This window comes from Schistocerca piceifrons, chromosome 2 (genome assembly GCF_021461385.2).
Source record: "Schistocerca piceifrons isolate TAMUIC-IGC-003096 chromosome 2, iqSchPice1.1, whole genome shotgun sequence".
NCBI classification, from domain to species: Eukaryota; Metazoa; Arthropoda; class Insecta; order Orthoptera; family Acrididae; genus Schistocerca; species Schistocerca piceifrons.
Window position 1 is genome coordinate 292,286,959 of NC_060139.1, and position 16,150 is coordinate 292,303,108.

General features: G+C 41.5%; 1 protein-coding gene across 1 annotated transcript in view; it reads left to right on the plus strand.

The window, feature by feature from the left end:
- The window catches only part of LOC124775334, a gene marked incomplete at its 5' end in the record, with an annotated part of 310,733 nt that overhangs the window by 150,960 nt on the left and 143,623 nt on the right, over positions 1-16,150 (plus strand). The window contains one exon of the mRNA XM_047250165.1: positions 1,124-1,224. Coding sequence (XP_047106121.1) covers positions 1,124-1,224 — 101 coding nt within the window. The remainder of the gene's footprint in view (positions 1-1,123; positions 1,225-16,150) is intronic.

Here is a 16,150-nt window from a genome sequence, read left to right on the forward strand (position 1 = left end):
GTCAATATGGTCAAATCCACAAATTCTGTAAACGTAGATTTGCCATTCTTCAACCTGTCTTCTAATGTAAATCTCAGGGTCAGCACATAACAAATGTGGCCCTGCAATTAACGTTATATTAATGCAATGCTTTTCGTTTTAACATGTCTTCAATAAAAGTGTAACAAATTTTCAAACATTATACTTACATTTATTTCTGTATACAGTTTTTACAAGTGCCAAGATTAAATTTCCTTCAGTGAATTTGAATTCTTTGGAACGTTGTCCATCTGGCACACCGTTCACACAGAACTGGCTGACAAAAGTGTCATTTTCGTTGGAAGCATTTCGCTTTCAGACAAGTATATAAAATGCGTGTAAAATTATTTTCATGCTATTATCAGAAAAGACGTACACATTTATCCATCACGTGTGGTTTTTGCACATCATCGGCATTTACGCTTTATGACTATTACCAGATCCACTGCAGATACTGTAACGCATTAAGAAAAGAAGTAAAATGTAGTGCAAAACATTGATTATTAAGAAAACTGTTGTTGTAGGCTAGATAATATTAACATCTTATCTCCTCAAAAGCTTCGTCATTCGTCGAGTTTGGGACCTGTGGATCAAGGCAGATCCCAGCTTTCAATTCTTCTTGTTTTTACTTCATTTATCAACATTTGATGCAGTGATATTTTACAGTCACACATGTGCTCAAACAAACATCTTCTCAACAATCATTAGATCAGTCTTTTCATGTGTAGCATTTAACATATTTCCAGATGGATATTACGTATTAAGTTCACATTTGTTGTCATTGCTTTTTTATATACATATAACTTCTCGATATTACTTGATGACTGCAGAAAGAATATCGGAGACTGAAGATTGAGCCAAAGTGCTGAGGAAACTGGACCTGTATCTTGTTCAGCCTCTATTTCTCTTCTCAGTCTATTGTTGACGAATCTTTTGTGTCCAGGTATGGAATTATTTTAATCACGATGCTGAATCTTTTGTTTATTCAAATAATAATTGCTAACAATTCTTTGGCATAAGAGACTAAGCTATAGTGACTGTGTCTGACATTCGTGCAATTATATTGAGAATTCTGAAAGAATTCATTTCTTTTTCTCTTCCTCAGGCCCACGCCCGCGACAAGGAGAATATTCGTCCAACTTCTCTCCCTCCAAATACAACCCTCCAGAGACACGTCAAGGCCAACAGGAATGTACACATTCCCAGGTAAGAACTTTTATCTTATATCTTATTTTATATATGAATATGTCATCACAATAGGAAAATCTGTGCCGCACCGGGACTCGAACCTTGATTTCCTAGTTGTTTCGGGCGGCCGCCTCAGCTATTAGGTTTCCTGTTACCTACGAACAAATGATGGATGTCATTTCCTTGGATCCCATCCATTTGACTTCCGTGAATTTTGTTCAGCTGATAACATATCCCTATGGTAGGGATTATCTAGCGAGTCTATGTCCCCAGTGATGTCATGCCCACATACTCCATGGCACAACCTCTGGTAGTGGGGTTCGGAAATCACAGGCGGAGAAGGTCAGTGATGATAAAAGTTTGAGTCTTGTGTGAAGGCGTGCTCAATTAGCTTAATGGTTAAGGCTGCTGCTCGCGATAATTTTCAGTTCTCAGTAATTAATATCACATTGCACGTTCAGCATTTCTGATCCGTTTCCAGTGATGTCTTTTCATGGGGTTACTTCTTCATTGATTGCACCTCCGGAGCTTGTACAGTAATAATTAATGCAACACCGATTCTGTCAGTATGACGATAAAACCTATCGAGACGTATAACTCTCGCTTCTTGATTATTCATCTAATTATACACTGAACAGCCAAATAAATTCGTATACCTGCCTAATATCGTGTAGGGCCCCCGCGAGCACGCAAAAGTGCTACAACACGGCGTGGCATGGATTCGGCTAATGCCTGAAGTAGTGCTGGAGGGAATTGACACCATGAATCCTGCAGGGCTGTCCATAAATCCGTAAGAGTACGAGGGGGTGGAGATCTCTTCTGAACAGCACGTTGCAAAGCATCCCAGATATGCTCAATAATATTCAGGTGTGGAGTGTCTGCTGGCCAGCGAGAATGTTTAATCTCAGAGGAGTGTTCCTGGAGCCACTCTGTAGCAATTCTGGACGTGTGGGGTGTCTCATTGTCCTGGTGGAATTGCCCAAGTCCGTCGGAATTCACAATGGACACGAATGGATGCAGATGATCAGACTGGATGCTTACGTACGTGTCACCTGTCAGAGTCGTATCTAGACGCCACTTCAACCCCATTACAGAACCTCCACCTGCTTGAACAGTCCTCTGCTGACATGCAAGGTCCTTGGATTGATGAGGTTGTCTCCATACCCGTACACGTCCATCCGTTCGATACAATTTGAAACGAGACTATTTCGACCAGGCAACATTTTTACACTCATCAACAGTCCAATGTCGGTGTTGACGGGCTCAGGCTAGGCGTAAAGCTTTTCGCCGTCCAGTCATCAAGGGTATACGAGTGGGCCTTCGGCTCCGAAAACCCATATCGATAATGTTTCGTTGAATGTTTCGCACGCTGATACTTTCTGATGGCCCAACATTGAAATCTGCACCAGTTTGCGGAAAGGTTGCCCTTTTGTCACGTTTAACGCTTCCCTTCCGTCGTCGTTCGTCCCGCTCTTGCACAATCTTTTTCTGGCAGCACCAGTGTCGGAGATTTGATGTTTTGCCGGATTTCTTACATTCACGGTACACTCTTGAAATGGTCATACTGGAAAATCACCACTTCATCGTTACCTCGGAGATGCTGTGTCCAGGCGCTCAGTCCGGAACCGCGTGACTGCTACGGTCGCAGGTTCGAATCCTGCCTCGGGCATGGATGTGTGTGATGTCCTTAGGTTAGTTAGGGGACTGATGACCTCAGACGTTAAGTCCTATAGTGCTCAGAGCCAGATGCTGTGTCCCATAGCCCGTGCGACGACTGTAACACCACGTTCAAACTCTTAAATCCTGATAACGCGCCTCTGTAGTAGCAGTAACCGATCTAACAACTAGGCCAGACACTTGTTGTCTTATATAGGCGTTGCGATCGCAACGCGCTATTCTGCCTGTTTACATATCTCTGTATTTGAGTACACGTGCCTGTAGAAGTTTCTTTGGCCAATCAGTGTATTTATGAACCTGGGTCTTAGTGAAGGGTCTTCTAAAGATTATTTTAATTTTAACTTAGAAGTTTATCAGTCGTCAGGCGCTACAGACAAGTATGTACGCTACATTTCGAATTTGCTGTATTAAGGTCTTCCATTAATCACTGAAGTTCATCTGCTTTAAATAGAACAACGGTATCCGCCAAACGAAAGTTGTTCAGATTTGGTCCATTGACACACATTCCTCCTTCGCTTTCACAGTTTAGGGGAACTGATGTACAGCTTGATTTTTAATAGATGTTGAATCACATGTAATGACATGAACAGTGCAACACCAGATCTGTATCAGCAAATATTTACCAAATAATTGGTATTCAACAACGTACTGCAGCAGCGCGCCGGCTACACTACCGGAAGGTACCATATCACTGGTCAAAATATGGCCTTCTCCTAAGCTCTCAGCTTACAGGGGAGATCATCACTGGCGACCGTCTGCCTGTGTAGGCTCCTCAGGGTCGGCTTATAGAGGTCGGCGTTGAGGCCAATCGGGACTGATATGAATCCTAACACAGGGCCGACTATCTTCACGCGACGAGTAATTGGCCGCGCCAGATCATGCCAGATGCGCGAACCAGATGAAGCGAACTTGTTTTCGTCAAGTCTCGCATGCCTAGCGAAATCGCGCGGTGTTCAGCCGAGTTGTTTACTGCGCTGACAACGTTCTATGTCGATGCACATAGGTGCTTGTCGTGCGTCTAGGTTAGACCCAGCTCGATCACTGCCACAGTTTACTCTCACCAGAGCAGGGACTCCAGGACCATTCCGCACTTTGTAGATTACAAGCGTGTTTAGCTTCTCGGGAGCCTTCTTTGTGGAGATCGGCAAATGTCTAATTTTATTTCCGCTCGAGTAGGTCGGCTAAGAACGTTTCCCACTATTTCCACACGCCTGACAACACGGTAGGCGTCTAAAACTCTTGACAACACAGCAGGTTAGCAGTGATGGAACATAACAATGACTGCGGCAAAACTGTACAATTTCAGGAAGCTCGCGCACTTGCTAGGTGGCCAGTAGGAGACCGAAATTGTGAACACAAATTGCTTGCGACTGCGGATTACCAACAGTGGGCCTACGAGCCGACAATAATCGCGCGGCAGCAAACAGCGGCACGAGGCGCGTAACGTAGCGCACCGAGTTGTTTATGGACTACACTACCAGCAGGCAGTGCGGAAGCAAATACGACGTCACATGACTGGCTTGCGCCTCAAATGCCAACATTAAACAGTAAGAACTGAAATGAAAATTACTTTCAGTAAGGGTTGTCAGTCTCCGCCTCACCACTACCGTCTTCTAATCAAAATGGAGTTCGGTCATTTTCCAGCAAACTGACTCCACAAGCAGGCTGAAATTACCCCACATATTATTTTAACAAATTCACCTGCTGGTGAGACCAGTGGCTTCTGCTAACCTTTCTAAAACAATAATTATAGGCCGAAACAATTGCAGCTTTCACCCTCGTCACTTTCACCTCACGATATATGACTATCCTATACGTCTAACCAACACATTGAATTATCTGGTACTTTACACACAGCAGTACACTGGCAACTAACGAAATTATAACTGCCATCCATCCGACAAAAGCTCGCAATGGACTAAAACTATTAAAACTACTTACTGGGCGAACATGGGAATTACACCCTTCCGCTATCTTTCACATCTACCAAATCTTGGCCTAAAATATTCTTTCCTATGCTGGTGTAGCTCTACCAAAGATCTATAGCTCTTTCCAAGTGCCTCAACGCAACACTCTCCGCCTCATTTCCCGAATCCGTTTACCTTCCCCCATACGTATCTTTTTCTATCCCACCAAATTCCCACCTCTCCTCATTCACACTGAACACCTCCGTACACACTATCTGCAAACTCAACTCTACAATGTCTACTGCCCCTCTAATTTTCAGTCCTGCCCCTGACGGGCCCATACCAACACTTCCACTAACCCTGCAACTAGATACTCTCCATATCTTTTCCCAACTAAACTTATACCAACTCCCTCTCCCTGACAATGAATCGTCCCGATATGTACACATCCTGTTAACTACAACTCTTCCATGCCTACCTTACTTCTCTTCAGGACTCCCCTTCCCTGTCGGCCTTTGTGGCCGAGCGGTTCTAGGCGCTTCAGTCCGGAACCGCGCTGCAGCTATGGTCGCAGGTTCGAATCCTGCCTCGGGCATGGATGTGTGTGATGTCCTTAGGTTAGTTGGGTTTAAGTAGTTCTAAGTTCTAGGGGACGGATGACCTCAGAAGTTAAGTCCCATAGTGGTCAGAGCCATTTGAACCAGCCTCTTCCCTCTCCTTTTTTCCCCATCCCTTCTCCTCTTCATTCTACGACCGTGCCCACACGCCAGACCATTCTGCCTTCCCACTATCGATCCGAACAATTACCTTATCTCCATAGATATTACTAATCGGCAACTACGCTTATACTTACACCCTTCAACACTATGCAACAACGAAAATTTCCACTCCCAAAACAAGTTTCCTCCAGTGCGGGTCATTCAAATTTTCAGTGAAACTGCACTGGTCATTTTAAGAACATCACAGGTTTTGCAGCAGGTTTTCAAAAGAGCTTTTATTGTTTCTGTTTTAATTTTAATCTTTTTTATTTTAATTCGAAAACGAAGAACATCAATAATTTAATTGTATTGAAAGGTCATCCATCAAATCTAGATTAAAAAAATTGTAAGTATTTACGTCTTTATGTATATTTCACTGTAAACCTTTTGGCTGAAGAGGGTTATGATTGTACTGCTGGGAGCCCTCCACATCGCCCATACGGTGCGAGGGGGATGAAGCAACAATTAAAAAAGAACTCTGTTTCAACAGTGAACACATGACCCTTGTGAAGGCCTCTCGGCCTACAAAATGACCTGTGACGCGGCCACATATTCGGAAATGTTTTACTAAGATGGCGAAGGCTTACGCTCATACATGGAATACGTTTTCAAATATTCTCCCACTAAGAAAGCTGTTAGCTTAGTATCCACATGTAATTATTATCATACCATTACAAAAATTAGTGATGTAGACGTTAAGACCTCAATCTGGCGATTGGACGGATTCTGCCTTCTGCAAGACGCCTGCGTAGTTTTGTTTTCACCCAGGGCTGCTTCACCACTTTTTGTGCTATCTTCAGTGGGTTTGTTTATTTTTCTTTTGCACTATCGTTGTTACATGTTAACCTTCAAAGCACCTCTCGATAAAAATATTCTTTAAAGGTTAACACGTAACAACAATTTTTCAAAGAAAAATAAACACAACCACTGACGATCGGACAGAAAGTGCTGAAACCTATCTGGGTGAAATCAAATAGTTCAAGTACAGGCTGAAGGGACAGTCTAATTCATACTAAAGCTTTATTAATCTAGACGGCGCTATGATTAAAACAGTGCACCCACAGCTACGACTTGTCTGAAATACCAGCGATGCTATACTGACTTCATATCACTTGTAAACACAGGCATGATTCTTTGACCGGCCCGCAGGCGATATACTTCTCCGTCTTCATCAAATCTGGTGTGCATTAGTACTCCATATCTAGTCACATCGACATTGACCAACCCGAAACTGACTGAAAAGTTTAGAGCAGAACATACAAACAGATCCGTGGTTAGCAATTGTTTATTATAATTGCCAGAACCAAATTGACTCCAGGGCCAGCTGGGCGTAAATACTACTTCTCGAGAAAATTGAGCGCACCCGAACTTCTGCACCTCACCTCATAACTTTTGCATCTGTGTATTTCGAGTATGCACTGTGTTCTAGTCACTCTTGGGAGACTTAAGCTCTCCCACATAGAATTCTTTAAACAAACATGTTCCTCAACTAGGCGTTATTCCTTTGCGTGGCTGACTGGGGGCGTTCGTTGTGGAACGCAGCGCACCGTAGACCATTCGCAACTAGTTTCTTGTTTTGCTTGTAAGTCTGCGGTGTGCCTTATCAGGTGTTGCTGTTTAGATGTGTGTCTGCATCCAGCAGGGAGCACGAACAGTGATTTCTCTGCCGTGATTACGTGTTACGGTGAGGAGCGGGAGATGGGCAACGGAAGAGGCGCTCGCCGTATCTACGAACTTCAGTTTGCTGACAACAGACATCCACACCACACAATAGCGCAGTACCTCTGCTGTACTTCGAGGAACGTCAGGAGTCATACGTCCAGAGTTTGTTCACAAGGAGCATACTCCGGGACCATCTGATATCGCACATTTTAAGTAATTTGTGCAATCGCTTGTTTATCAAAATGGTAATGGTGTTGTCTACCATACACGTGTACTATTCGCAAATAAAACTTATTTTACAGAAGTCAGTTATTTTTACAGTTGGAATAGTAACATCTATAGTTATCAGAATTGACGTGTGGTTGCTATTAGATGTCACCAGCAACTGTTTTTCGTAACATTTGGGCCAGAATGGTCGGTAATCATGTTCAAGTACCAGGCGCGGGTCCAGGGTCGCGTTTTGGATGGAGTCACAGTTCATCGCTGTCTCCTCCCCCTTCCCCTCAGGCATAACTTGCTTCATCCTCGCTTTTAACATTCCATAGATGCCTACGATTTCAATACAAACAATCAAATCTACGTAGTATATTTGTTTTCATCGATATCGGATATGAGGTCGTGATTGTTAAAATCATTGTTGAAGTATAGGCTCAACCAGTTTTCACAGTGCAAAAACACTAAAATTGATGCTTTTAGAGGGAGCAAATCTCCATAATCAGAATCATTACACAAGAAACTATAAGAGGGATTAAAATACAAATGTAAATAAATATAACAAAATTTCGTGGCCACTTTCCTTGAAACTGCGTCTCCCTTAAATGTGCTCCACATCGTTCGTTCAGTCGATAAAATAAAATATACCGCGTATGCAGTCCTGAGTATCGAAAGTGTCACAGCAGCAGCCAGCCATTCGCGTACACGCTAAGCAGCGCGACTGATGTACATAAACAACAAATAAGAGAGACGCCACCAATCAAAGATAATGCACAGCACTATTGTCAAAGATAATCTATTTCTACATCTACTTGGCTACTCTGCAAATCATTCTTAAGTGCCTGGCAGAGGTTCACACTAATTCTCTATTATTCCACTCTTTAACAGTACGCGAAAAAAAACGAACAACTATATTTTTCCGTGCGAGCCCTGATTTCCCTTGTTTTGTTAAAAAAATATTTTCGCATTCGGAGGAGAAAGTTGATGCTGAAATTTCGTGACAAGAGCCCGCCACAACGAGAAACGGCTTTGTTTTTATGGTGACCATCCCAAATCCTGTATCACGTCCGTGACACTCTCTCCCCTATTTCTCAATAATACAAGACGTGCTGCCCTTCTTTGAACTTTTCTCGATGTACTCCGTTAACCCTAAGAATCCACATCGCGCAGCAGTACTCCAAAGGAGGACGGACAAGCGTAATGTAGGTTGTTTCATTAGTAGATCTGTTGCTTCTTCCTTTGGTTCCCCATCCCCACCACATTTTCTGTGTGTTCTTTCCAATTTAAGTTGTTCGTAATTGTAATTCCTAGGCATTCAGTTGAATTCAGGCCTTTACGTTTGATTGATTTATCTTATAACCGAAGTTTACCGTATTCCTTTTAGCGCTCATGTGGATGACCTCACACTTTCCATTATTCAGGGTCAATTCCCAGTTTTCGTTTAAGTAGATATGGAGTAGCAGAGGGCCAAAATGGACAGCCCTACGGATATGCGCAGATCTTCGAATTTCTTCACGAACATAATGCCAGCAGTATTACTATTAAAGTAGCTTAACGAAGACTGATATTATAACAGATCTACAAACTTTTTTAAAAAGTTGTATTGTCTTCTGTAATGAATATTACATGAACAAGTTATAGGAAAATCAACTTTTTTAAAAGCTTTGTAGGTCTGTTATAATCTCAGTCTTTGGTTGTTGTTGTTGTGGTCTTCAGTCCTGAGACTGGTTTGATGCAGCTCTCCATGCTACTCTATCCTGTGCAAGCTTCTTCATTTCCCAGTACCTACTGCAACCTACATCCTTCTGAATCTGCTTAGTGTATTCATCTCTTGGTCTCCCTCTACGATTTTTACCCTCCACGTTGCCCTCCAGTACTAAATTGGTGATCCCTTGATGCCTCAGAACATGTCCTACCAACCGATCCCTTCTTTTGGTCAAGTTGACCCACAAACTTCTCTTCTCCCCAATCCTATTCAATACTTCCTCATTAGTCATGTGATCTACCCATCTAATCTTCAGCATTATTCTGTAGCACCACATTTCGAAAGCTTCTATTCTCTTATTGTCCAAACTATTTATCGTCCATGTTTCACTTCCATACATGGCTACACTCCATACAAATACTTTCAGAAATGACTTCCTGACACTTAAATCTATACTCGATGTTAACAAATTTCTCTTCTTCAGAAACGCTTTCCTTGCCAATGCCAATCTACATTTTATATCCTCTCTACTTCGACCATCATCAGTTATTTTCCTTCCCAAATGGCAAAACTCCTTTACTACTTTAAGTGTCTCATTTACTAACCTAATTCCCTCAGCAACACCCGACTTAATTCGACTACATTCCATTATCCTTGTTTTGCTTTTGTTGATGTTCATATTATATCCTCCTTTCAAGACGCTATCCATTCCATTCAACTGCTCTTCCAAGTCCTTTGCTGTCGCCGGCCGAAGTGGCCGTGCGGTTAAAGGCGCTGCAGTCTGGAACCGCAAGACCGCTACGGTCGCAGGTTCGAATCCTGCCTCGGACATGGATGTTTGTGATGTCCTTAGGTTAGTTAGGTTTAACTAGTTCTAAGTTCTAGGGGACTAATGACCTCAGCAGTTGAGTCCCATAGTGCTCAGAGCCATCCTTTGCTGTCTCTGACAGAATTACAATGTCATCGGCAAACCTCAAAGTTTTTATTTCTTCTCCATGGATTTTAATACCTACTCAGAATTTTTCTTTTGTTTCCTTTACTGCTTGCTAAATATACAGATTGAATAACATCGGGGAGAGGCTACAACCCTGTCTTACTCCCTTCCCAACAACTGCTTCCCTTTCATGTCCCTCGACTCTTATAACTGCCATCTGGTTTCTGTACAAATTCTAATAGCCCTTCGCTCCCTGTATTTTACCCCTGCCACCTTTAGAATTTGGAAGAGAGTATTCCAGTCAACATTGTCAAAAGCTTTCTCTAAGTCTACAAATGCTAGAAACGTAGGTTTGCCTTTCCTTAATCTTTTTTCTAAGATAAGTCGTAAATTCGTGTTAGTATTTTGCAGCTGTGGCTTATTAAACTGATTGTTTGGTAATTTTCACATCTGTCAACACCTGCTTTCTTTGGGATTGGAATTATTATATTCTTCTTGAAGTCTGAGGGTATTTCGCCTGTTTCATACATCTTGCTCACCAGATGGTAGAGTTTTGTCAGGACTGGCTCTCCCAAGGCCGTCAGTAGTTCCAATGGAATGTTGTCTACTCCGGGGGCCTTGTTTCGACTGAGGTCAGACTCTTCACGCAGTATCGTATCTCCCATTTCATCTTCATCTACATCCTCTTCCATTTCCATAATATTGTCCTCAAGTACATCGCCCTTGTATAGGCCCTCTATATACTCCTTTCACCTTTCTGCTTTCCCTTCTTTGCTTAGAACTGGGTTTCCATCTGAGCTCTTGATGTTCATACAAGTTGTTCTCTTATCTCCAAAGGTCTCTTTAATGTTCCTGTAGGCAGTATCTATCTTACCCCTAGTGAGATACGCCTCTACATCCTTACATTTGTCCTCTAGCCATCCCTGCTTAGCCATTTTGCATTTCCTGTCGATCTCATTTTTGAGACGTTTGTATTCCTTTTCGCCTGCTTCATTTACTGCATTTTTATATTTTCTCCTTTAATCAATTAAATTCAATATTTCTTCTGTTACCCAAGGATTTCTACTAGCCCTCGTCTTTTTACCTACTTGATCCTCTGCTGCCTTCACTACTTCATCCCTCAAAGCTACCCATTCTTCTTCTACTGTATTTCTTTCCCCCATTCCTGTCAATTGTTCCCTTATGCTCTCCCTGAAACTCTGTAAACCTCTGGTTCTTTCAGTTTATCCAGGTCCCATCTCCTTAAATTCCCACCTTTTTGCAGTTTCTTCAGTTTTAATCTACAGGTCATAACCAATAGATTGTGGTCAGAGTCCACATCTGCCCCTGGAAATGTCTTACAATTTAAAACCTGGTTCCTAAATCTCTGTCTTACCATTATATAATCTATCTGATACCTTTTAGTATCTCCAGGGTTCTTCCATGTATACAACCTTCTTTCATGATTCTTAAACCAAGTGTAAGCTATGATTAAGTTGTGCTCTGTGCAAAATTCTACCAGCTGGCTTCCTCTTTCATTTCTTAGCCCCAATCCATATTCACCTACTACGTTTCCTTCTCTCCCTTTTCCTACTACCGAACTCCAGTCACCCATGACTATTAAATTTTCGTCACCCTTCACTATCTGAATAATTTCTTTTATTTCATCATACATTTCTTCAATTTCTTCGTCATCTGCAGAGCCAGTTGGCATATAAACTTGTACTACTGTAGTAGGTGTGGGCTTCGTATCTATCTTGGCCAAAATAATGCGTTCACTATGCTGTTTGTAGTAGCTTACCCGCATTCCTATTTTCCTATTTATTATTAAACCTACTCCTGCATTACCCCTATTTGATTTTATGTTTATAACCCTGTAGTCACCTGACCAGAAGTCTTGTTCCTCCTGCCACCGAACTTCACTAATCCCCACTATATCTAATTTGAACCTATCCATTTCCCTTTTTAAATTTTCTAACCTCCTACCTGCCCGATTTAGTGATCTGACATTCCACGCTCCGATCCGTAGAACGCCAGTTTTCTTTCTCTTGATAACGACATCCTCTTGAGTAGTCCCCGCCCGGAGATCCGAATGGGGGACTATTTTACCTCCGGAATATTTTACCCAAGAGGACGCCATCATCATTTAATCATACAGTAAAGCTGCATGCCCTCGGGAAAAATTACGGCTGTAGTTTCCCCTTGCTTTCAGCCGTTCGCAGTACCAGCACAGCAAGGCCGGTTTGGTTATTGTTACTAGGCCAGATCAATCAATTATCCAGACTGTTGCCCTTGCAACTACTGAAAAGGTTGCTGCCTCTCTTCAGGAACCACACGTTTGTCTGGCCTCTCAACAGATGCCCCTCCGTTGTGGTTGCACCTACGGTACGGCTATCTGTATCGCTGAGGCACGCAAGCCTCCCCACCAACGGCAAGGTCCATGGTTCATGGGGAGGAAGAGTCTTTGGTTAGCTGCTTTAATTATTTGAATGATTTCTTGAAGCCTTCAGCTGCCATTTTCTTTATTTCCTGTATGATTGTACAATTTTGGCCTTAGGCCATTGATAACCGATTATGTCGTCTACGTCGTTGCTCCTATAACATCATGTTATGCTCATAAATTAGTTCGAGGTGTTCGCGCTATTTTAGGAGCACGTTACTTTCGAGCAGTTGTTACCAAAAAATCATCCATAAAATACTTGAAAATGGCCTAAGGCCGAAATTGTTGAATCGTACAGGAAATGAAGAAAATGGAAGCTGAAGGCTTCAGGAAATCATTCAAAAAATTCATCGCAGCTGCGGACCCTATCGCATTGAAAATACTCGAATTATAGTAATACTCGTGATATTCCGTTCGTGAAGAAGTTCTCCGTAGGGCAGTACATCTTTGATTGTGGCGTCTCTGCTTTCTTGTTTACGTACACCGAATGCTCAGTCGCGCCGCTCAGTGTGTACACGAATAGCTGTTGCCGAGACGCGTCGGATACTCCGGACTGCGTATGCCTGTCTATATATTTTATTTTATCGACTGAACGAACGATGTGAAGTACATCTGACGAAGTCAGGGTTTCAAGGGAAGTGGCCACGAAATTTTAATATTTTTATTTACATTTACTTTTCACCGTAAGCAGTACAGTTGTGAATACAGGTCTGCAGACTGTGGTTATTCATATGCGTTCCTGTGAAGTGGAGGACACGCTATTCGACTCAGTCGTTTCCGCCTACGATCGTTTGAAGTCAGTGTTCCTGTTATTTTTCTTCCTCAGTGGAGTGTCTTTCCCCATCTGTGTTCCCATACTCAACTTCCTGTCAGTTAGTTTCGTATTACATGAATCATTTGTGCGACTAATGGGGCTAAAATCTAGATCAGGGACAGCGGCAGTCTCAGCAGTGCTTATCTACTGCTCATAGGTAGGCAAAGCGTTGGTTTCGCGTTGCTAATAGGATGATTCTTTGACATAGCCAGTGAGAGAAGAGAAAAGGCGCAATGTATTTCTAGCGCCGAAATTGAAACCATTATCTTGTTTGCTGTATTTCAGCGTATTAGTTAGTTTCGAGAGAAATATTTTCTGATTTTGGCAGCGAGTGCTGTAAAGTGGACTGATTTAAGTGATTTAGTAATGCGCGACGACGTCGTCCGTTGGAGTTTGTCTCCTGGATTAATTCAGAAACACGAAAATGTATCAAATGTGATGGTGAAGTGGCTACGCAATCGACCTGCGCGAGCACACTGAATACGTGGATCAATGTGTTTTTTTTAATTAAATCATGGTAGAAGGTAGCTGGATCAATGTTTATTCATAAAAGAGTACTACGTTCGATATACGGTGTTAATAAACATTGATCCACCTACCTTCTCCCATGATTTAATTAAAAACAATGGTACATCTAACTTCTCCCATGACTTAATTGAAAAACTTTGATCCACCTATCGTCTCCCATGATTTAATTAAAAAACATTGAGCCATTACTCAGTGTGCTCGTGCAGATGGATTGCGTAGCAACACAGAGCAGATAAATACTTCACTGCTTTTTCTAATATATCATGGGTTGCGACGCTGTCCTTGGTTTGCAGATATTAGCACAGTTTTAAGCTGCAAATCAAAGAAGGAGCAATTAAATTTACCACCCTCGTTTAAGGAAATATTTTACCCTTTCTTCCGAACGTATTACTTCGAAACACCTCACCTGTCTGCTGTTCTCTCATTGACATCTTTGGTTCCCATCATACATCACAGTAAGCGCTGACTACACCCCTGCACGAAACACGATAAGTACGCGACTGGCCCTATTCTAGACTTTTACCGGTTAATGATATGATGTGGAACGAGTCATTTTACATTCGTATTACATTCATTTGTAAATATGGCTACATGCTGACCATTAACAACATTTTTTAGTAATGTTGTGGGTCAGCAATTTCTACACACCTCCTTTTAAACCTTACAAAAAAAGAAATTCATGTACGGAACAGGAGGAACGGTATGCAGGTTCTATCAGTGAACTCACGAATCGTGTCGCATTTGTTATTGACAGCAACAGGGTTATCCTGGACCTTTACTTGTCTTGAGTGTTATGGGCAGGCCGCCAAGCAAGCAGCTGGAAAGAGTTCTGTTTTCAAAGTAACTGGTAATTCCTAAAATTGCTTGTAATTTTAGAGTTTTCATGCTCAGTTATACTCTGAAAATCTGCATTTAAATTTGGGAATAGATAAATGTAAAAATACAAACGTTTCTGGTAAAATGTTTCTTTTTGGCAGAGAATGAATTGTGGAAGGCTTGGTCGCAAATTAATCTGTCGACACGTTTCGATACATCGTCATCTGACATAGCTATGGTAAGAACAAAGAGACACAATATAATAGATGTCTCATCAAAATATCTGCAACAGAGGAGAAAGTTCCCTTCGACACTTACAATGAAGTACAAAAACAAATCACACCGAAATGGGCACAGAAGGTACTGAAAATATACAGTAGCTCTCATGCATGTGGAGCCAGGTGCCGAACTGACCGTACTTCGAGAAACATAGTGGTAAGGGAAACAATTGCCGTGAACAGACGGCGTTGGTAACCATTTGGCTGACAAAGAACGTAACCAGTGGAAAGCGTACAATGAATATCTCGATTACGTGCTGTGTGAATCAGAAAACCATGGGGGAATCCATGTAGGAAAAAAACGCGAATTTTGTAGTTTACAGATTGAAAATAAGAATAATAAAATATATGGACGTTATGTGGAATGGTAGCTATTAAAATTTTAAAATATAGAGCGATTATTAAACGAAATGTAAGATAAAAAATTACAATAATTAATGTAGAAACATTATGACACTGTTACATGTTACATAAATATTTACAATATATGCATTGACCTCTCGTCTGTTACATTGCCAGATGATAAGTTTGTTTTGTTTGCAGATGATACAAACATTGCAATAAGTAGCAAGTCAAGTACAGATTTAGAAATAGCTGCTAATCAAATTTTCATTAACATTAATAAATGGTTTAAAGCTAATTCACAGTCATTAAACCTCTGAAAGACCCACTGTATGCAGATTTCCTTCCATCTTGTATATAGCATATGAAGACATGCAGATCGAAAAGGTTGACAGTGTTAAATTTCTGGGACTACAACTCGATAATAAATTCAATTGGAAAGGGCAAACCACAAAATTGCTGAAGCGCCTAAACAAGTTTGTATTTGCAGTGAGAACTACGTCAGATGTAGGAGGTATAAATATAATAAAACTTGCATGCTTTGCTTACTTTCGTTCTGTTATGTCATACAGGATCATATTCTGGGGTGGCTCATCAAAATTTTTTGCGTGCAACAGCGTGTAATAAGAATCATTTGTGGTGTAAATTCAAGAACATCAAGTAGACATCCGTTCAAGGAAGTTCGTATTCTAACCACTGCTAATGAAATTTGTTGCAAGTAATTTATCTCTGTTTACAACCAATAGATCAAAACATAGTATCAATACTAGGAATAAGCACAATCTACATGAAGACCTAAAATAACTTACCTTGGTCCAAAAAGGGGTCCAATATTCAGGAACACACATTTTCAATAAATAACCAGCAATCATTTAAAACTTGGTTTCAGAT